This window comes from Nyctereutes procyonoides, unplaced genomic scaffold (genome assembly GCF_905146905.1).
Source record: "Nyctereutes procyonoides isolate TBG_1078 unplaced genomic scaffold, NYPRO_anot_genome, whole genome shotgun sequence".
Classification (NCBI taxonomy): domain Eukaryota; kingdom Metazoa; phylum Chordata; class Mammalia; order Carnivora; family Canidae; genus Nyctereutes; species Nyctereutes procyonoides.
This window is the reverse complement of record NW_026575126.1, coordinates 65846853-65868981: the sequence shown is the minus strand read 5'-3', so window position 1 is coordinate 65868981 and position 22129 is coordinate 65846853. Positions and strand designations below refer to the sequence as shown.

Here is a 22129-nt window from a genome sequence, read left to right as displayed (position 1 = left end):
GCACACTAGCTCTTGTGCATCTTAAGAGGTAGTACTTTACTCCTTTTCAGACTCCTTTTGCCTGGGCAGAGATGTTCATCGTTAATTGAAAGAGTGAAGAATGGATAAGCAAAGTACCAGAAGACCAGATAATCTCTAGGATCCTTTCTCTAGAGTCCACAGTGTATATAGACACATAAGCCTAGGCACAGACTTACTTTACAGCCCTTTTCTCATCTTTGGTCATTTACTTTTTGCCATCTGGTTTTTATTGGTATTTGAAATCATTCTAATGGATGAAAAAAATAATGTTTTTATTCCTTTTCAGGAAGCAAGATTTCCAGATGTCGCAAATGGGTATATCGAGGAGATAATTCATTTGAAGAATTATTACGATTTGAATGTGTAAGTAAACCATCATGCTTTTTTGTTGTGGTGGAATACATTTAATGTAAAAATCTACCATTTTTACAATGGAATATTACTCAGCCATTAGAAACAACAAATACCCACCATTTGCTTCGACATGGATGGACCTGGAGGGTATTATGCTGAGTGAAATAAGTCCATCGGAAAAGGACAAACATATGGTCTCATTCATTTGGGGAATATAAAAATTAGTGAAAGGGAATAAAGGGAAAGGAGAGAAAATGAGTGAAAATATCTGTGAGGGTGACAAAACATGAGAGACACCTAACTCTGGGAAATGAACAAGGGGTAGTGAAAGGGGAGGTGGGCAGGGGGTTGGGGTGACTGGGTGATGGGCACTGAGGGGGGCATTTGGCGGGATGAGCACTGGGCGGGATGAGCACTGAGTGTTATGCTATATGTTGGCAAATTGAACTCCAATAAAAAAAAGTTTGTTTTTTTAAATCTACCATTTTTACCATCTTTAAGTATACAGATCAGTGGCATTGAGTATCTCCACATTTTTCCACAAATCACTGCCACTGTCTCCAGAACATTTTCATCTTCCCAAACTGGAACTGTGTGCATTAAACATTAACTCCTTATTCCTTGCCCTCTCCACCCTCAGCCCCTGGGACCAACACTTCTACTTTCTGTCTTTCTGAATATAACTACTCCAGGGACTTCATAATAGTAGAATAACACAGTATTTGTCCTTTTGTGAGTGACTTATTTCACTTGGAATTATATTTGCTTTAATCTTCTAATTTTAGAATTCTTCTAATTTTAGTCATGTACAGACTTTTCTGGGCTTTTTAGTAAAGTAATCCTGCATAGTTATGGTATTTTGTTAATTCTGAGCATTGATACTACCTGTGTTTTGATCAGATTGTTAGAAGACATTTTCTTCCCTGTATTTGTAACAAAATGTTCTGCAACTGCTTTCCCTGTTTGGAGAAATGTATGGAAGTGTTTCTTTAGTGTTTATCATAAGAATGATAACTATGATTTTCAAAAAATGGCAATGTCCCAAGGAGAACAAAATAAGTCCCTTTCCTTTTATATTCTTTCCTTCTAGTCTACAGAGCTGAAAAAGTTGGAAGTTTATAAAGAACAGAATATTGAAACTAACAAAATTTTCAGTTAATTAATACAGATTAGGTTAGTTGAACAGAAGGGGTAGTATACCTAAACCTGTGTCCTCAAAAGATTGTGCCCAATACTGTAGCACTCAGCCAGGGGTGCAAGTGACAGCTGTTCCCGGCCACGGGGAGGAGCCCCATTATCCTGGTCAGCAGCCAGAGGAAATGCTGTTTTCTGATTCATACAAAGACACTATTGGTGCCAGTGGCCACCCTATCATCCTCTGTCCAGGACAGCCATTGTAACCAGTTTTTAAACCAGGATTGACTCATGGTTTTCTATTGTGTTTATCTTTTAGCTTTTTAGTCTAGAACAGTCCCTCCCTTACTTTTTTTTAATGTCATTGATCCCCCCCCCAAGTATTTTTTAACATAGGTTGAAAGACTATACAATTGAACACCCATATATCTACCACTTGGATTATGATCTGGCATTCTACTCTAAGATTTTGCCCTTTTACTTCTTATTCTTTTTCTGAGTTCCTGGGGACTTAAAGGTTTTAAATAAGTGGTATTTTACAATCAGTTTCAGCCTTGTTTTTGGTACTGAATTATTCTAAATTTGACCAGTAGGGGCCTCTTAAGATGCATCTGTGTCATTTTGACATGACCCTATTAGTCTGAGCGTATCCTTGCTTTGTAAAGTACTGAGGTGCCCTGGCTTACCTTGAACATTTCTCCCCTAAACCTAGAATGTGGTCTTTTTTCCAAGAAACCTAGGTTTCTGAGAGTGAGGGTTGATATCTAAGGGCTAGACATGCCATCATTGCTACTAGCATGTTATCACTTCTTGGCCCTTAAAGCAGACAGACCAAGGAAGTGCAGGTTTTAAAAATCATATGTTCATAATTTCCCATTCAAGTTTAACATTAAGGTTTTTTTCCCCCCCATTCTTTCTAAATTATACATTTATGGGTTTTTCCACTAAAAACTTAATTTCTAATAACATTAATACATTTTTATACTACAATATGTATACAATAAAATTATACTAATAACAGTACCACTGTTCCTACTGATGATTATTACTAGGTGAAGTAAAAAACATAGTTACTTCGTGCTTAAAGCATATCTCGCTAAGGCCATACAGTTAGATAGACTGTCCTAGGTGGTAGCTTAATGATATTCCTCAGTTCTGGAAAACTGGTAGCCAGTATCTCCTCCATAATCCTGCTTTCTTCCATCTGCTGTCACACATCTCCCCTGTCCTCTATGACTCTTAACCCCATCTCTTTGTCTCTGCCATACACTTTGGATGATTTCTTCAAACCTGTCCTTCCGCTAATTGTCTTTTTAGTGGAGTGTAATCTGCCATTAAACTCATCCATGGTGTTTTTAGTTCCATTTCCTGTATTCTCATCCTGGCATCCTTATTTTATAATTGGCATGATCACTTGTCTAGTGTCATTTTTTCCCTGTATCTTCAATCTATTTAGTTTTCTAAACATTACAAACATAGCTTCTTTGTGTTCTGATTGTGAGCATTCTAACACATGAAATTCTTATGAATCTCATTGTTACTGCTGGCATTCTTGGTGTACTGTGTCCTGTGCTATTTGTAAGGTTTGACTGTGAGCTCATTTCTTGGGGTCTTGATAGAAATAATTCCTTTTGGGAGGATTTGCTTTGTCTTTCATCATGTACCTAGGGGCAGGGTTGGTCTAACACTGCTTTATACTTTAGAATGTTGTCTGCAAGTTTTTGGGTCATGGAGATAGGAAGAATTTAGTTCTGGATGAGGCCTGGGCTATAGTCTTCACCAATTCTCAGAGGACATTTTGTTTTCCTCTCCATGCACTTGTTGTCAGTATTAAGGCATGCTTCTTGTGGTCTGTGAGCTTTTTGTTTCTTACCCTGTGTGCCCTGTGAACTAAGGGCTCAAGATGATTATTATTATTATTTTCCTTTTGAATATATAAATGACTTGATGAGTGCACTCAGGAAAATCTTGCTTTGTTTAGCTTAATTCTGTGGAGTTTCACTTTCACTTAGACTTCTGTTTTAATATTCAGCATTTTTTTTTCATCTTTTTTATTGTGGACTACAATCCACGATAGAAGAATGCACAATATAAAGATAGCCGGTCTAATCATTTATCACAAATCAAACATTCATGTAACTACCACCCAGAAATCCTCAAAAACTAGAAGATTAGCCACCATCTTTGAACACTGAAGATTTTGTGAAGATTTCACGTTGTCTCTGTACTTTGTGATTGACATCTTTCACTCAGCATGTTGGTTCTGGGATTCATCCATGCTTTGTATAACTATAGTTCATTCATTTTCATTACTATGTGGTATCCCATTTGTATCAAAATACTGTAATTTTTCCCTCTACTTTTGATAGGCATTTGAATTGTTTCTGCTTTTTGGCTTTTACAAATAATGTACCTTTGAAGCATAGTTCATGCTTTCTGAGCCTCAAGTCTTGACCAGATTTGGCCACCTTTGCCCTCCTGTTGGCTGCTGTTATTTTCAAGCAGAAATTTTTTATTTCTGAATTTTTGGTCTTGTTTCTCATCTTTGGGAGGATTGTTTCTGCTGTTACTAAAAATGAAAGTGGGATCCCTGGGTGGCGCAGCGGTTTGGCGCCTGCCTTTGGCCCAGGGCACGATCCTGGAGACCCGGGATCGAATCCCACATCGGGTTCCCGGTGCATGGAGCCTGCTTCTCCCTCTGCCTATGTCTCTGCCTCTCTCTCTCTCTCTGTGTGTGACTATCATAAATAAATTTAAAAAAAAAATAAAATAATAAAATAAAAATGAAAGTACTAGTTATTCTAAGCTTTTAAAATATTTTAATATGTAAATAACTTGATAATTACATTATTTTAAATTAATAAACTTTGTAGAGCATTTTTAGATTCATAGCAAAATTGAACAGAAATAACTAGTACATTTTTACAATAAAAAGTATCTCCTAGGAATCCCTGGGTGGCGCAGCGGTTTGGTGCCTGGCTTTGGCCCAGGGCGCGATCCTGGAGACCCGGGATCGAATCCCACATCAGGCTCCCGGTGCATGGAGCCTGCTTCTCCCTCTGCCTATGTCTCTGCCTCTCTCTCTCTCTGTATGACTATCATAAAAAAAAAAAAAAAGTATCTCCTAGACTTCCCCTCAATTAAAAAACTAATTTTGGGCAGCCCCAGTGGTGCAGCGGTTTAGCACCGCCTGCAGCCCAGGGTGTGATCCTGGAGACCCGGGATTGAGTCCCACATCAGGCTCCCTGCATGGAGCCTGCCTCTCCCTCTCCCTCTGCCTCTGCCTCTCTCTCTCTCTCTCTATGAATAAATAAATTAAAAATCTTTAAAACAAAGCAAAAACTAATTTTATTTTTATGCAACCTTTTAGTTCTTCTTGGAATGCAAACAGTTTTTTCAGAGGGTAAATGTAATTTTGGGTATCTTGTTTATAAAATTATGTTAAGTAAAAAAAAATACTCCCTTTTTTTTTCTTTATGATGTTAATGATCACCTTTAGTAACGGTTTTATTGAGTTTTCCTCTTTGTTAAATGCTTTGTTTATAGTTTTCACCAATGTTCTAATGAACATTATTCTCCATATAGCAGTTTCCCTTTTCTTTCTTTCTGTATGCTGAAACCCTAGAAGTTAAAATTCAGGGTCAAACATTATAAACAAATTCATGGTCTGAGAAACATTTTCAAATAGGTTTCCAGTGAAGTTGTATCAGTGTACGTTGCTGTTGGAGATGTATGTGAGTTGCTTTAATAATTTCTCAGTGATGATGCATAATTGTGGTGTTAACTAGGCATAAAGTAGCCTGCTGTTTTAGTTTTATATTTTCTTTGATAATGGGCTGCATGGCATTCTTCATATATTTGTTAATAATTATATTTCTCTCCTGCCTGAGTTGTTTGCACCTTGTCTCATTGAATTATTTTGTTGTTCATGGTTTCCTGATGATGAAACACAGTACTTGTTTGTTCAGTTTGGAAAATATAAATGATTAAGTATAAACTGAACACAGGTAGCTATAGAATACTGATATGAATAGGAAATGCCAAGTTTAAGTGGTTTTTAATAATTTATAGTAAATATTAAAGTAACCCTTTAGAAATTTACAATATACTTTGTTTCTCTCATTCTACAAATGAATGTATTATTTTTCAAGTATCTGCAAGATTAATTTCTATGCAATATCAGTAAAATGGGATCAAATGGACAGATTCTGTGACAATTTGTTCTCTTAACCTCATAAATCTCCTACATATCCTTTTTTTCTAGGGACTTATATATTCTGTGCCTTTCACATCACTGAGATGCAAATATTCATTCTTAAACATATAAAAATTCTTATGAAAAAAATAAAAAAAACTTAAAAATAAAAATTCTTAGGAAACCCAAAGAAAGGGGACTATGCAGTAATTAAATCTTTTCAAACCTGTAGCCTTCTGAGTTTCCATTAAAAAAAAAAAAAAAAAAAAGATTTATCTGAGAAAGAGAGCCATGCAGAGGGAGAAGCACACTCCCTGCTGACCAGGGAGCCCATTGTGGGGCTTAATCCCAGAACCCTGAGATCATGACCTGAGCCTAAGACAGACACTTCACCAACTGAGCCCCCAAGGCTCCCATCTTCTGAATTTCCTGACATGACTTTTGTCCCTGGGCTCTTGGGACTAGGCATTAATTTCCACAGCTAAGCTAAATATTGTTCATGTAGACCCAAAAGGAGGCCCAAAGCAATGTTGAGTAAGCTGGCATTGTGTGTGGCTTTCTTGGTCATACTGTATGCAGTCTTTTTTTTTTTTTTTTTTAAAGATTTTATTCATGAGAGACACAACAGAGAGAGAGAGAGAGAGGCAGAGACACAGGCAGAGGGAGAAGCAGGCTCCATGCAGGGTCTCTAGGATCATACCCTGGGCTGAAGGTGGCGCCAAACCGCTGGGCCCTTGGGGCTACCCTGTATGCAGTCTTTAAATCACCTTTAGACGTAACCAGCTGGCCATTTTAGCAGGAGAGGTGTATTCACCAGAGAAACTCCTGTGATGGTAATCTACTCTTTGAGCTGGTTACCGAGACTTTTCACTCACATGTGATGAATCATTAGATTGAGGCAGCAACGATTGTCTAAGGAGTAGAGGCTAGGAGTCCCAGCCCAGCTCATTGAGTAGGAGAGCTTTCTTGAGGCCGTTCAGCTTGCCAGGACAGATCAGGTGTGAAATAATATACACAGGCGGGCAGATCTGAGTTCCCCAAGGCTGTGAATATTGATCTTTGGTTATAGTTTATTTCTGTAGAAGAGAAACACTGTATTTAATTACCTGTGCCACTTGAATGTCATTTAACCTCCAGGAAAGTTCTGGAGGTGAGGGTAAAGATACTAAACTAGAAATGACCATGACAGTTCAAAGTGAGAACCTCTGAGGCACTGGGTTTGTCTCAGTCAGTAGAAGGTTTCCCAAGTCCTGATCTTGGGATCATAAGCTTGAGCCCCATGTTAGATACACAGATGACTTAAAAAAAAATAAAAATAAAAAAAGATTGCATCAAACAGGTTTGACATAAGATTGAAATATAAATAGGTGACAGATGACAGCCTCTGATTTCACCATGTGGAATTCCTTATCTTGCAGCTTTTCGATAGGTGATCTTAATATTAAAAATATAAAAATTAGAAGAGAACCCCTGAAATATGGTTGGTATTTTGTTTTGTTTTCTAGAAATTATACCTATTCTACCTCTGTGTCATATACTGTATCATGTACTTTAGAAAATACATAGGGGATCCCTGGGTGGCTCAGCAGTTTCGTGCCTGCCTTTGGCCCAGGGCGCGATCCTGGAGTCCCGGGATTGAGTCCCGTGTCGGGCTCCCTGCATGGAGCCTGCTTCTCCCTCTGCCTCTCTCTATATATATCTATCATAAATAAATACAAATAAATCTTTAAAAAAATACATAAAAGTAGAAAATTTTAAAGAATGAGATTTTAAAAATAGGAATTGGGGCAGCCCTGGTGGCGCAGTGGTTTGGCGCCACCTGCAGCCTGTGGTGTGATCCTGGAGACCTAGGATCAAGTCCTGCATTAGGCTCCCTACTTGGAGCCTGCTTCTCTTCCTCTGCCTGTGTCTCTGCCTCTCTCTCTGTGTCTATGAATAAATAAATAAAATCTTAAAAAAAAATAAAATAAATAAAAAATAAAAATAGGAATTGTATTACTTTCTTCCAGTACCCTAACAGATTGTCTTTCATGTACCCCATGTCCCCATGTGGAGATCACTGGCTTCACTCATGGGTAGCCATTCTGTCAAAGAGGATTCTTCACTGTATGACCTTTTTATCTTTCCCCAGGTTCCTGATATCTGGAGTTTGTTGGGTTGTGGTAGCCACACTCACCAAAATATTACACACAGGCATGTTTGAAATGGAGGAGCTGCTCCATGTCTGGATTGTAGTATGTCCAGATGTGCATGTGAACAGAGATGGTTAGAACTTGAGGCCTTGCCCCGTGGATGCTCAATTCTTGGTGGTGGCTAATTCTCAATCCCTGCAGAAGGGATTGCAGAAGCATGCCCCTTCACTACTCTCTTCCCAGATGCCAGCCCATGGGTGAGAAGAGAAGCTGGAGGGGAGTGCTTTTTCTCTCCTCTCCCTGCTAGACCTGTCCTGCTATGAAAGGTTCCACTGTTGATAACTGGACAGGAGAGACCTGGGAAGATGGGAGTCAGGGATCAGGGAGTGTTCATTCTAAGAACTGCAGAAGCAAGAAAAGGAGAGAGGGGAAGCCTCAGAGCTCTTTAAGCCAAGAGCTTTCCTGCTACTGAAGTGGCAAGTGCCGTATACTACCTGGGCTGTTCTTATCTCTGTGGAATCATCCCAAGAGCTCAGAATGTTGCTGTGTTTGGTTCTTACAAGGTGAAGAACCTTGCTGCTTAATATTTGTTAAATCTGGGCAATGATACATCAGCGTGTGTTGTCTTACCTCTATGTCCTTACCCTTAAATGTAGTTCATGATAGTGATAAAGGGATAAGGCTGTGGCTTTGGTATGAGGAGAATCCGTTCTTAAGCGGACGTGTCTGTTCCTTCAGCCTTGCATTTAGCTGGGCAAACTGAGTATCACTCAAATTCTTCATGGGGGCTTATATTACCATAGGGTTACAAAAAGTATTAATGAATTAACAGAAGGCCTTTTATGTTCCATCTATTTACTTTTAGCCAGCTGTTTTTTATAGTGAATATGAATACGTTTTCCCACCCCTTATTGGTCATAGTTTTCTGACAACAGTAGATACTCTTCATCTAAATTCTCTAGTTCCATATAGTTCAACCAGTAAGAATTTCAGTGAATACATGGCAGTGACATCTAATAGAAAACTTCATAGAAATATGCATTCATTAGTATGTTTATTGCTTTTTAAAACCAGAAGCAAAAATAGAAATTGCATATATCTGTCTTTTGTCTCATATTTCTAATCTGCAAACAATTTAATAGGCCAGTCAGAGTGTATGATGAGTTACATTATTTTTTGAACATTGTATTTGAATCACGGCAGGTGTAGGATTTGGAAGCACTATGAAAATAACATCATTTATTTTTGCAGACTTTGTAATTTTCTTCTGGAAAATCCAGACTATCCAAAGAGAGAAGACCGAGTCATTATCAACCCCAGTAGCAGCCTGCTTGCCAGCCAGGATGAGACAAAGGCAAGTGTTGTGCTCTTTGTTTTACAGTCTCTACCTGGACATGCTCTGCTTTTTTCATCTTTGTGGGAAGAAAGTGCTTTGTGTGGACACATTTTTTTAAAGACTAGCTAGGAAAATAGGATTTCAGTATATACTTGTTCTTTGGTGGGATTTCCCAACCTCAGCCACTTTGGATTCTGTATTTAACTTCTTTTGTTGTAACTTCCTCTTTTCTCTCCCACAAAAAGTTAAATGCACGCTCCACTCCATACCTTTGGTCTTACAAAGCAAGTTTTTTATTTTTTATTTTTTAATTTTTATTTATTTATGATTGTCACAGAGACAGACAGAGAGAGACAGAGGGAGAAGCAGGCTCCAGCACTGGGAGCCCGATGTGGGACTCGATCCCGGGTCTCCAGGATCGTGCCCTGGGCCAAAGGCAGGTGCCAAACTGCTGCGCCACCCAGGGATCCCAAGTTTTTTATTTTTAAAGATTTTATTTATTTATTCGTGAGAGACACACAGAGAGAGACAGAGACACAGGCAGAGGGAGAAGCAGACTCCCTACAGGGAGCCCCATGTGGGACTCAATCCTAGGACCAGGAATCACGCCCTAAGCCAAAGGCAGACTCTCAACTGCTGAGCCAGCCAGGCGTCTCTCAAGCAAATTTTTTAAATGAAACAAGAATTGGCCAGGATTCTTTGTATCATTTAGGTTGTTTTTTTTTTCAATATTTTATTAAAAATTTTCAAACATACAGTAAAGCCAAAAGAATTTTACACTGATCACCTATATATCTACCAGCAGTACTATTAAAAGTTAACATTTTATTATATCCATTTTGTCACATATCCATCCCTCTCCTCTGCCCATCAGTACATCTCTCATATTTCATTTTATTTTGATGCATTTCAGAGTAAATCACAAAAACATCAGTATGCTGCCCCATACATACTTCAGCGTTTATTTCATCACCTAGAGTTCAGTATTTTTATAGCTTTTCTTTTGATGTAAGATTTATATACAGTACATACATACACCTATATAACCAAATCCTGTATCAAGATGTGAACAGTTTGAGGTGGGTTTTTTTTGTTTGTTTGTTTGTTTGTTTTTTTGTTTTTTTTTAGTTTGAGGTGTTTTGTTTTGTTTTGTTTTCAGTTTGAGTTTTTAAAACCTTACTCATTTTTATTTGTAATCCTAACTAGCATTTAGTGTGTCGGGTGGTGAAGGAGAGTCTAGATCAGAACTGCTTCATGACTACTCAGTCCTTCTATTCCCCATACATTCTTTAAATTTATCTTTATGTCTTCTGTACCAAGAGAAAGGCTAGTTTTTCCTAAACATTCTTTTTATGGCAAGAATATGGCTAAAAGATGGGTCTCAAATCTGTAGCTATACTTTTTTACTAGTTTTGACTGGCACAACTAGTCTCCAGACTCCAGACAGCTTGTTAACATCTCTGAACCACCAGTTTCTTCATCTCTATGCAGGGCTGGTAACCTCTATAAAGTAATCATGAATACAAGGGAGATGATTCTATTTTGTAATAAGCAGTTCTTGAAGTGATACCCCCTCATGAGAAAGGCCCTGTCTGGCCTCCTAATGTTGTGCCTCTCACTCTCTCTCTCTCTCTCTCTCTCTCGTTTCAGTTGCCTAAAATAGACTTTTTTGACTACTCTAAATTGGCTCCTCTTGACCAGCGTTGTTTCATCCAAGCTGCTGACCTCCTGATGGCCGACTTCAAAATGCTCAGTAGTCAGGACATCAAGTGGGCCCTGCATGAGCTCAAAGGACACTATGCAATCACCCGAAAGGTGCTCTACTTAGTCTTCCTGGTGGGGCCACACACTTCTTGGCTGCTTCTTCCTGTGATGACAGAATGAAGAGTTCAGCTTGTGGAAATTGGGATGGTTTGTGATGGCAAAGAGCCAGGAGTTTGTTAGGGTTAAGATAAATAGACAAAGGTATTTGCTAATCAGGAGGTTTCAGATGAAAAGAAATAATAAATTAGAAGCAGGGAAGTTCTGGGGGTACCTGGCTGGCTCAGTCAATAAAGCATATGACTCTCGATCTCAGAGTCTTGAGTTCAAGCGCCACATTGGGCGTGGAGCCTACTTCAAAAAAAAAAAAAAAAGTTAAAAAAAAAGCAGCAGGGAAGTTCTGGTTTAGCCATGAAGATACAGAGGATAATGAATGTTCCTTTGGTGGGCAAGATGACGAGGTATGAAAGGTTTGTTCCAGCACCTCTCCTTGTTTCCCTCTCCAGCTGGAGGCAAGTCTCCATGGTGAATGTGGCCTCACCCTGAGTCTAGGCCCCTTCCCCATAGATAGCCAGAAGATCCAGGCAGGTGTCAATAAACTCCTCTAATTGTAGGTTAATCTTAGGTAAAATTACTCTGAGGGGAACATAGTGCTTTCTATTTCTGAATCTCATTCCTTGTGCCAAATAAGGAATGCTGTGTTGTCATTGAAAATGAATGAGTTTTCCCCCTCTCCCCCTCCCAAAAAAACAGTGACTTGCAAGAAAGAAAGGGCTTTTTCATATTCAGGACCTACTAGCATCTTCATTGCTCCAAGGGTTCCGGACATCTTTGCCGAGCTCCCAGGGAACCCAGATGAAAAGTGAAAGGGCAGCAGCTGAAGGCGGCTCCTGTGGCCTGGGCAGGGTTGGTCCTGTTAGCAATGTCCCTACCATTGTCCTGGGACCAGTAAAAGGAATTTGGCTATCAGATGCTTCTTTCTCCCTGGTCATCTCACAGCCCTCGTATCATTTGGCTGGGAGGTTGTAGGGTTTTGTGGCTCACCTCTTATTTATATCTTCCTTATCCCTTTCCTGGTCTTTCTGGCCTGTCATACTTTTTTTTTATGGTGTCTGCTTGGTGAGTAGCTGGAAATGGGGTGTGTTGGACTGTTTGAATGAATATGGGATATTTAAAGGGCCATGCTATTTTTTTTTTTTAAAAGATTGTATTTATTTATTCATGAAAGAGAGAGAGGTGGAGACCTAGGCAGAGGAGAAGCAGGTTCCCTGCGGAGAGCCTGATGCTGGGGACTCCATCCCAGGACCCCAGGATCATGCCCTTAGAGAAAGGCAGATGCTCAAACCACTGAGCAATCTAGGTGCCTCAAAAATACATACTATTTGGCAGAAGCTAAAACCTGTTGCGTTCTCTCCCTGTTGTACGCAAGTGGTGCATGGGCGCCCTGCCCTCTGGACAGTGATGCTCATGTGGACTTGGTGTAAGAAGCATACATACCCAGAGATGTTTTCTAATTATGGTCATAGCACATCTTCCCAGTGCCACTCCCCAGACATGATGATAGCTTAGTCTCCTGATCATGTGTATGTTCACTGAAAACAGTCACATTTCCCTGGATTTTCCCCCTTTTTATTATAAACATCAAACACATAATAAAATTAGAGATTGAACTATAATGAGCCCTTGCTTATCCTAATCACTCAGCTTCAGTAACTGTTAGCTTCTGCCCAGTCTTGTTTCATCCCATGTATCCCACTTCCTCCCTCTATTTTGAAGCAAATTTCAAGAATTTCATTTTCTTTCTTTTTTTTTTTTTAAATTTTTATTTATTTATGATAGTCACAAAGAGAGAGAAAGAGAGAGGAAGAGACATAGGCAGAGGGAGAAGCAGGCTCCATGCACTGGGAACCCGATGTGGGATTCGATCCCGGGTCTCCAGGATTGCGCCCTGGGCCAAAGGCAGGCGCCAAACCGCTGCGCCACCCAGGGATCCCTCATTTTCTTTAAATCTAATCTTTAATCTACTATTTCAATGTTTACCTTTAAAAGATTTGTTTGTTTTTAAGATTTTATTTATTTATTCATGAGACAGAGAGAGAGAGGCAGAGACACAGGCAGAGGGAGAAACAGGCTCCATGCAGGGAACCCGACGTAGGATTTGATCCCCGGTCTCCAGGATCAGGCCCTGGGCTGAAGGCGGCACTAAACCGCTGGGCTACCAGGGCTGCCCTAAAAGGTAGATTTAAAAAAAATAATCAAAATACCATTATCACACCTTAAAAAGTAATATTATTAGCTATCCAGTCATTTTGTTCAAATTTCTCTAGTTGTGTCAAAAACCTTTGGTCATACTGAGCTCCAAGTAAAAGGTATTTCTTGCAGTTGGTTGATAGGTTACTTAAATCTCTTAACCTGTAAGTCCTCTTTCCCTATCCCTTTACTTTTTCTTGCTATTCATTTGTTGAAAAAAGGGTTGTTTATCTTAAAGGTTTTGACGATCTAGATTTTGCCATTGTATTCTGTAGCATCATTAACTAGTCCTTCTGTGCCCTATATTAACTATAAATTGATAGGTCTAGAGTCTTGATCAAACTCAGGTTTGATTTCCCCCTTCCTTGAATTTTAATTCTTTGATTGATTGATTGATTTTTTTTTTAAATTTTAATTCTGTTTCTATCACTTGGGTCTCTAATTTTGAGGATGAGCCTTTTATTTATTTTATTTTATTATTTTATTTTATTTATTTTATTTTTAATTTTAATTTTAATTTTATTTATTGGAGATAGTGCCAGCATGAGGGGCAGAAGGAGAGAGAGAAGCAGACTCCTCACTGAGCAGGGAGCCCAATACAGGGCTCCATCCCAGACCCCAGGATCATGACGAGAGCTGAAGGCAGCCCCTCAACCCACTGAGCCACTCAGGGGCCCCAAGCACATGTCTTAAATGTGCATTGCTTTAGTTCTCTCAGTGAATAGTGGGTGTTTTATGTGGCTAATAGGAGAATTAGGTGGGATATAGTATAGAGTGATCAATGACAGCACTTTGTATATATCAGATTTCAGGAATAAGTTCCCTCCCTTTGCACTTCCTTCTGTGTGCTGTGGAATGTTGTCAAGCTTCTGTATATAGAAATTACACAGTAGCTGCCTTACAGTGTGATCTTAAGAGTCAGTCCTTAACGGACTCCTGGGTGGCTCAGTGGCTAAGCTTCTGCCTTCGGCTCAGGGCATGATCCCAGATCCCAGACCCCGGGATCAAGCGCCACATTAGGCTCCTTGCAAGGAGTCTGCTTCTCCCTCTGCCTATGTCTCTGCCTCTCTCTGGGTCTCTCGTGAATAAATAAATAAAATCTTAAAAAAAAAAAAAAAAAGTCAATCCTTAGAATAATACTATAAATGCACAAGAGCCTTCTGTGATTCAGCATCCTTAGGTTCATAGCACTGAATTCACACTGGAGGGACCTGTTACCCGAGGGCCTGCTCTGGTTTGCTCCTAGCCTATGATATGGAGGCCCAGGGTGCAGAAAAACTCTCCCTCTAGTGCATGTGTGGTTGAAGATTTTTCAGCTCAACTCTCTTTATGGACACATCCTGTAGGTAGCTTTCTTGGAGACCACATTGCAGCTGCAGTAATATTTCTTTTGGTTGTTAGCTCTGTAGGGACAAAGTGCTCTCAAAAATGAGTAACTTGTAGACTGGAGGGAACAGGTCATCCTTAAAATTCATGGCGGGAGCCACTTGTTGAAGTGAATATTTATCAAAGTAATTTGTGGCCATAACTTTAAAAATCAATTGGTGCCAAAATGCTTATCTGTAATTTTTTTTTAAGATTTATGTATTTATTTATTTATGATAGACATAGAGAAAGAGAGAGAACACAGGAGGAGGGAGAAGCAGGCTCCATGCCAGGAGCCCAACGTGGGACTCGATCCCAGGACTTCAGGATCGCACCCTGGGCCAAAGGCAAGCGCTAAACCGCTGAGCCACCCAGGGATTTCCCGCTTATCTGTAATTTTTTAAACCGTAGGCTGAAGCCTCTTTCTTCACGTTCTTCCTCTGTTCTCCAGAGACAACTCAACTCTTGCCTGGTTTATTTTTTTCCGAGTATTTACGTCCACATTTATGAACACATGCTTATGCTTGATTGATTAGTTTGAGAAATTATTTTAGTTTTTTCTTATGGTGGATGGGGCTCTAGATCTTACCCATACATACTCCCCTTTTTGATACATAGTTTTTGTTAAATCTGTTTTTAAAGTTTTTATATTATGACTCTGGAAATGTTCACTGCTAGGGGAAGTAATGTACTAGGATAATATATCCTTTCTTGAATTTTCTGTTATTCTTGGAGTTAAAATTGGTTGTGTCTATTTTTTTCATCTGCTTTTTTGTTGTTGTTGCTTTGGTTTTTGATGCTGTGACTGTCTTTTCACGTCCGACAACTCTAAAACATTGTTTTCATCAGCTTGCCTGTTGTCAGACCTGTCCATCAATCCTCGATTCATTTTTTTCCCTTTCTCCTCCATGCTTCTGTATAGTAGTCCACTTGGGAGTTCCCTTTGCCTTTGGATCTTGCTTGATCTTCTGTGCTCTAGATCCTGATAAGTTTGTCTTGTTTTACACACTCACTCTTGGCTGATAGTTCTCCTAGATTGAAAATTATTTCTCTGTCAAATTTTTCCTCAATAATCCTGCCACAGATACAACTGTTTCTTACATTCAGACAGTGTGTTGAGTGCCTGCTGTGGTCATGTACTGGGAGTGTCACAGGCCCCTTCCCTTGTGGAGCTTTATAGTAGTGAACAGTGTTATCTTCTATAATCATCCCTTAACTTCTGTTCTCTGACAGGTGCTCGTTTCAGCCTTTTTTTTTTTTTAAGATTTTATTTATTCATGAGAGACAAAGAGAGAAAGAGAGGCAGACAGGCAGAGGGAGAAGCAGGCTCCATGCAGGGAGCCCGACATGGAACTTGATCCCGGGTTTCCAGGATCAGGCCCCGGGCTGAAGGTGGCACTAAACCGTTAAGCCACCCGGGCTACCCATCATTCCAGCCTTCTTAGATTTCTCCCCTGGAGTACTTTAATGATTCTGTCTCCATATACGTGACACATTTCTATTTTTGGACCAGACTTCCACCAGGTTTCAAGGAGTCTCTGGCCACTCCTCAGTTTTTATTTCATCAGATGCCCATTGTAGTATTTTTAGGTGATCCTTAAAGGAAATTTGGCCATCACAATATCCTAAGAATCCTAGCAACCTGTATCCTTGATTCTCAGAACCAGGAGTCTGCATGGAGACTAGATTTGCGAGAGAGTGAGCAAGCTGGAGGAAGAAATGCAAGACACATATAAAAGGAAAAATCATCTTCAATATTTGTTGTTCCTGTGTTCCTCCTGATAGAGTTTTTGAGTACTTTGTGATAGTTATCAGTTAGGCCCTGAGGACAGTAGTAACATCTGTGGAACACAAATTAGCTTCCTTCCAAAGAGCTTTCAGTCTATTTGAGAAGATTAAAAGGGGGAAAAAATTAAAACAGTGTGATGAGTGTTAAAAAAGAGCGAATAAAGGTACATGAGAGCACGAGGAAAGGAGAGTGTCATTTGAACAGAATCTTAAAGGAAGGATGTTTTCACTAGAAGAAATCTAAGCAGAAGCAAAAAAAAAAAAAAAAGAACCATGGTACCTTTGAGTATATAGGTGTCAATTATAACTAGCAGTTCTCAAAAGGAAAGAACTCTGATGCATAATTGTGTTTGGTCTATTTAAGTAGAACTTTTTTTTTTTTTTTAAATTTATTTATTTATTTATTTATGATAGTCACAGCGAGAGAGAGAGAGGCAGAGACACAGGCAGAGGGAGAAGCAGGCTCCATGCATCGGGAGCCCGACGTGGGATTCGATCCCGGGTCGCCAGGATTGCGCCCTGGGCCAAAGGCAGGCGCCAAACCGCTGCGCCACCCAGGGATCCCTATTTAAGTAGAACTTTAGTTAATATTAAGATAAGTGATGGTTGTAACTACTGAAGTAAGATTTTGGAGGCTCCTTTAATTTGTGAGCAATATTTATTTTAAGATATGGTTTCCTGACATGGGCCAGTATGGATTTTTTTCCTTTTAACTAGAAAGAGTATTTAAATGGGAGGTGATGACCCCATTTCACTTCCAGACAGGAGTGTGGCATGGTTGAAGATCCATTGGGCTACCAGTTACAAGCTCTGAGTTCACATTCCCGTTTCATTAGTTGCTAATAAATGACATCTGTCCTTCAGTCACTTCATTTATAAAATTCAGATCATCATAACCTGTCTTGCCTTTTTTCCTGGGTTTTTGCAAATAGCCCTGGTTCAATGATGGGGATTGTTACCTCTAGGTAAAACTTGCTAAAAATTAGTGGTCTTGCTGTGGAGTACAAACATGTGACTTTAAGACTGATACCTAAGGGTTTGTGGGGGAACACCTCGGATAGTCAGAACTCCAAAGAGAAGAAACAAAGCAAGGGAGGACGTTGATCAGGGAGATGGAGAGGTAGTAGGATGACTTCTGCTGTTGGCCAGCTCTTGGCGGGTTTCTCTGAACCACTCTGTGAAAATAGGGTGATGTTAAAGAGAGGAAGGAGCCTTCGTTCTGCAACTGGCCTGATTTCGTATGCTAGCTTTAATTAATTTGACTGGGGGCAGGTTCTTTATCTATAAGCCTCACTTACTCTGTTGCAAAAGAACCCCTCCCTCAGAGAGTTGCCATGAGAATTACATGTTATGAGGGGTCTTGAGGCCCACACAGAGTGCTTCGCTTGCAGAGGCGTATCAGCACATGGTGATTCGCTTCCTGTTCCCAGACTTGAGAGCTTTGGAAAAGAGATAGAAGGTAGATGAAGGTGGAGGTATGATCCATCCCTCTTCTGTAGCTAAAATACTCATTTTCTCTTTCTTTCATTTTACCAGAAGGGCTCACAGCTGTTTCCTTAAGATAAACATTCAGAATGTGACTTAACTATAGCAGCATTCCTGTAACACACAGATATCTCTGTAACCTTTTATTATTCACCAAAGGAGTATGAAATGCAAACCATACAGGTTGCCAAGGGTACACCCTGGGCTACGGTCACCTTGTCTGTCCTCCCGAAGCCCATCATCCAGTGGAGGGGATGACATGAAACAGAATCCAACAAATAAATGTATCATTACTATTATCTTTCAAAAGAAAAACATAAAGTGCTTGGAAAAACTGTAACAGGAGGGCCTCCCTGAGCAAGAAAAATTTAACCACAAACCTGAATGTTCTGTAAGTAGGCGTTCAGTAAGGGGGCTTGGGGAGTGTCCTTTCCTGGGGTGAGGAATGCTGTAGAAGAGCTAATTTGGAAGGAAAGGATCATGAATTCAGCCTCAAGCATTTAGTTTCCAGCCTTTTGAGTGAGGCCTGTGAAACATCCAAGTACAAAGAATTCATTTGGGTCTTTGGCCAAAAGAGGTGGGATTATGAGGGTCATCAGCACATGCAGGGCAACTTCCCCAGCCTGGATGAGGTAGGCACAGGGAGAGAGAGAACCAAGGGTGGTGAGAAGGAGTCAGCAGAGAGGAGGTGGGACACCAGGTGCAGGTAGAAATCAGTGTTCTCAGTACTGCCAAGAGAGGCCAGGTGAGATGACTAAAACATAGGGGCTGGAGTTTGCCTCCTGTTACCAAGGAGATAAGCTAGCAGAAAGAGGGTCTTCGGTCCTGGATTGAAGGAGGTTGTGAAATGCACAAAGGTGAGATGAGCAAACATGGACAGATGGCCCCTTTAAGTTCGGGCTGGGGTGTTTTGGCTGGAACCCGAAAGGAGAAGGAGGCCAGGGATTTTTGTTTGTTTGTTTGTTTTAAAGATGACAAAGACTTGAGTACATTGAAATGTCAATTGAAAAGATTTTAAAAAGCAGAGGATATGGAACAAAAGGAATCATCAATGGCATAAGACTTTTGCCCTCCAGTGTGCTGTACAAAAAGGGGATGCAAGGAATTTAAAGGTTTTGGTGGGAAATAGATGGGGAATCTTTGGCCAGAGGTATGCCATTTAGGGTATGCCTGTAGAGTCTGACTCGCCAGTCATCTCTTAGGTGACCCACCCTGTACATAGCCAAGGATAGCTTGCACACCTGCTGTTTTCTTATGTTGCCTTTGTCAGTAAGCATTTGGTTCTGCCCTTGTAGCTGTTGATGAAAGTCAAAGCGAAAATAATGAAATGCTCCCTGTTCATTTTGCTACAGCCTATTTCTGGTAAGCTATGCAGGGGACCTAGCTAAAACTGTGAGTCAGAATGAGATTTGGGGTTGCTTGTATTTTTGTGTCCCATTTACAGCACTAACTTTTCCATTTCTCAATTTTTTAGGCCTTTTCTGATGCCATTAAAAAATGGCAGGAGCTATCACCAGAAACCAGTGGTAAAAGAAAAAAGAGAAAAGAAATGAATCAGTATTCTTATATAGATTTCAAGTTTGAACAAGGTAATGGACAACTTTGAGTTTTGCTGACAAATATGTGAAGCAGCTGTGCAGAACCCTCTCCTTCCCATGCAGCCCAAAAAGGCCGCTGTGGCATGGCCCACCTGCCAGGCTAGCCCAAGAACTGGCTGCGTGGCCTGCTTTGGGGATCCGTATGTTTAAGAAGTGGCTGTGGTTGTCGCCCTCCTTCTTTCTTTCTACCCACTGTGACCGGAACGTTGTGTGCAGTGGCAGAGAATTCATGTGTGGAAAAGTGTTTGGGGACACACTCAGGTTGGGGGTTGGAGGGCTGGTCTTGAAGATCTGACAAAAATTAGCTTTATCTCTAATAAAATTATCTAGACCAGAGATTGATTGCTCACTGCAGAGGGATCATTTGTGCACCTGAGAGTGGCTTCTGCATGGAAAAAAACCAGCAGCTCCTTAACAGCCGCTTGTGTGCTGAACATTCTGTTCTTGATGACATAACTGCTGGAACTCTTCCAGACATTATTTTGGGTCTAATCTCTGCCCCCAGGGTTAAATGTGTTAAACTTTACATCAAATCTGAGTTGCTCATGTCCGAGGAAAGAGCCCACTCTAACTTTTCCTATGGATGATGTTGTAAACAGGAGTATTTTCCTTTTGTTTTCTCTTATTTGTCTTTCTCTAAAATTGTACTTATTTATGTAACTTGATTTCAGATCTAAGTGGAAAATCTGAGATAATCATACAGTTGGAAAGTATTTGGGGTTCTGAGATCCTCAGCATCTAAAAGGAAGCCCCTAGGCTCTGACTCCTGAGCTAGTCTGATTCAGTGCTCTCCTCCCATGACGTTCTCACAGGTCTGCCAAAGAATGAGAAAGTGGGGGAAGTATGTAGGTGGTTCTTCATTCAGCTAAATTTATCCAGTTTAGACTCGGCATCCCAAATATATAGTCATTCCGTATTTGTTTCTGTCCGTGGTGGAGAAAAGAAAGTACCACTTTGCAAGATGGTCCACTCCCTTGTTGGTCAGCTCTGTATCAGGTTAAATGTACATTCCTGAAATTTCTTGCCATGGGTGTAGTTCTTGTCTGTGAAAAGACTTGGAATCTGTCTGTTGCTGCTTTGTCTTTCTGATTGTCCTTCTCTGTGTGCTTCCTCTAGCTTGTCAGAATCTCTTTGCAAGTCTGGGTAGACAGAGTACTCCTGACAAGTCTGCTATGTTAGAGACAACATACAGCACTAATACGTACAACTTACAGATACACTTAACCTTCCTTGACAGCAATTGACAAGTACCGATAGTCTGAAAATCCTGCTTCAAGAATCTAATTTTTCACATTTTTGGCCATTTTTCCATCCAGGCACCGCTATTTGGATTATACATTGCTTGGCTCTAAGAGGGAGTCAGGATTCTCCCTCCACTGTTCTTTTTATCATTTTATGAACTGACCAGTAGATGATCTTCTCATGGAGAGTCTGGGTAGAATCTGGATGTAAACTGAACATCAGTAAAAAATATAACATACCATCTCACAAAGCCAACCAAGAAAAAAGACAAATTACCAGTATCAAGAATTCTCACTCTTTATAGGGGATCTTACAGTAGACTCCACAGACAGCCAATGCAGAATACCGTGAACAACATTACACACATAAATTTGACAATTTAAGTGAAATGGACCGATTCTTCAAAAAAACGCAAAATACCGAGACTTACCCATATTGAAATAGGTAATTTGAATAGCACCCCCATAGCTCTCCAGGAAATTGAATTCATAATTTTAAGTCTCCCAAAAAAGAAATCTCCAGCCTCATTTGGTTATACTGGAAAAGAATTAACACTAATTCTGTATAATATCTTCTAGAAAATAGAAGAGTAGAAAACACTTTCCAATTCCTTTTATGAAGTCAGTATTAACCCAGATAACAAAAGCAGACAAGGACAGCTCAAAAAACTATAGACCAATATCCCTTATGAATAAACATGCAGAAGTCATTATTAACAAAATTTCAACAAATAGAAGTTAGCAATATGTAAAAAAAAAATTATGTGCCATGACCAAGTCATGTGTATTCCAGGGGTGTAAGGCTGGTTTAGTATTTTGCAAAACAGTATAATCCACCATAGTAACAGGTTAAAGAAGGAAAATTATATGACCATATTAATTAATTCAGAAAAGGTATTTAACCATGTTTAACACCTATTGACTAAAACTCAGAAAATTAGGAATTTGAGAAGAACTTCTTCAATTTGATAACTTCTACAAGAAAACCTAAAGCTAATATTGTTTAATGGCTAATCCTTTCCCCTTAAATCGGGAACAGGAGAAGGATGTCTTCTGTTTACTGCAGTTCAACATGTGCTAGAAGTTATAACCAGTGAGGAAACACCAAGGAATCTACTGAGAATACTTCTAGACTCATTAAATAAGTTTAGTATCATTGCAAGGTATAAGTCAATCTCCAAAAACCAATTGTATTTCTGTATACTGGCAGTGAGCATATGGAAATCAAAGTTAAAAGTACAGTACTATTTATAATTTTCCCCCTCCCATTAAATTCTTGCTTTAAATCTAACAAAACATGTATAAGACTTGTAATAAAAACTAGAAAACTGAAGAAACCAAAGCTAGTGATCTTGGGCAGGAAGCCCCAACATCATAAGGATGTAAATCTTCCCCAAATTGGTAAAACAGACTTACTTTAATTCCTATCAAAATCCTAGCAAGACGGGATCCCTGGGTGGCGCAGCGGT

At 39.9% G+C, this 22129-nt stretch overlaps 1 protein-coding gene across 4 annotated transcripts in view; it reads left to right on the top strand.

Annotated features, from left to right (window-relative positions):
* The window catches only part of RNF216 (ring finger protein 216), a 162844-nt gene that overhangs the window by 36229 nt on the left and 104486 nt on the right, over window positions 1-22129 (top strand). For 3 of the 4 annotated variants that reach the window (XM_055340350.1, XM_055340349.1, XM_055340352.1), the window contains exons 5-8: window positions 308-384; window positions 9088-9190; window positions 10823-10987; window positions 19296-19410. In XM_055340350.1, coding sequence (XP_055196325.1) covers window positions 308-384; window positions 9088-9190; window positions 10823-10987; window positions 19296-19410 — 460 coding nt within the window. The remainder of the gene's footprint in view (window positions 1-307; window positions 385-9087; window positions 9191-10822; window positions 10988-19295; window positions 19411-22129) is intronic. The other variant, XM_055340351.1, reaches the window with a different exon arrangement.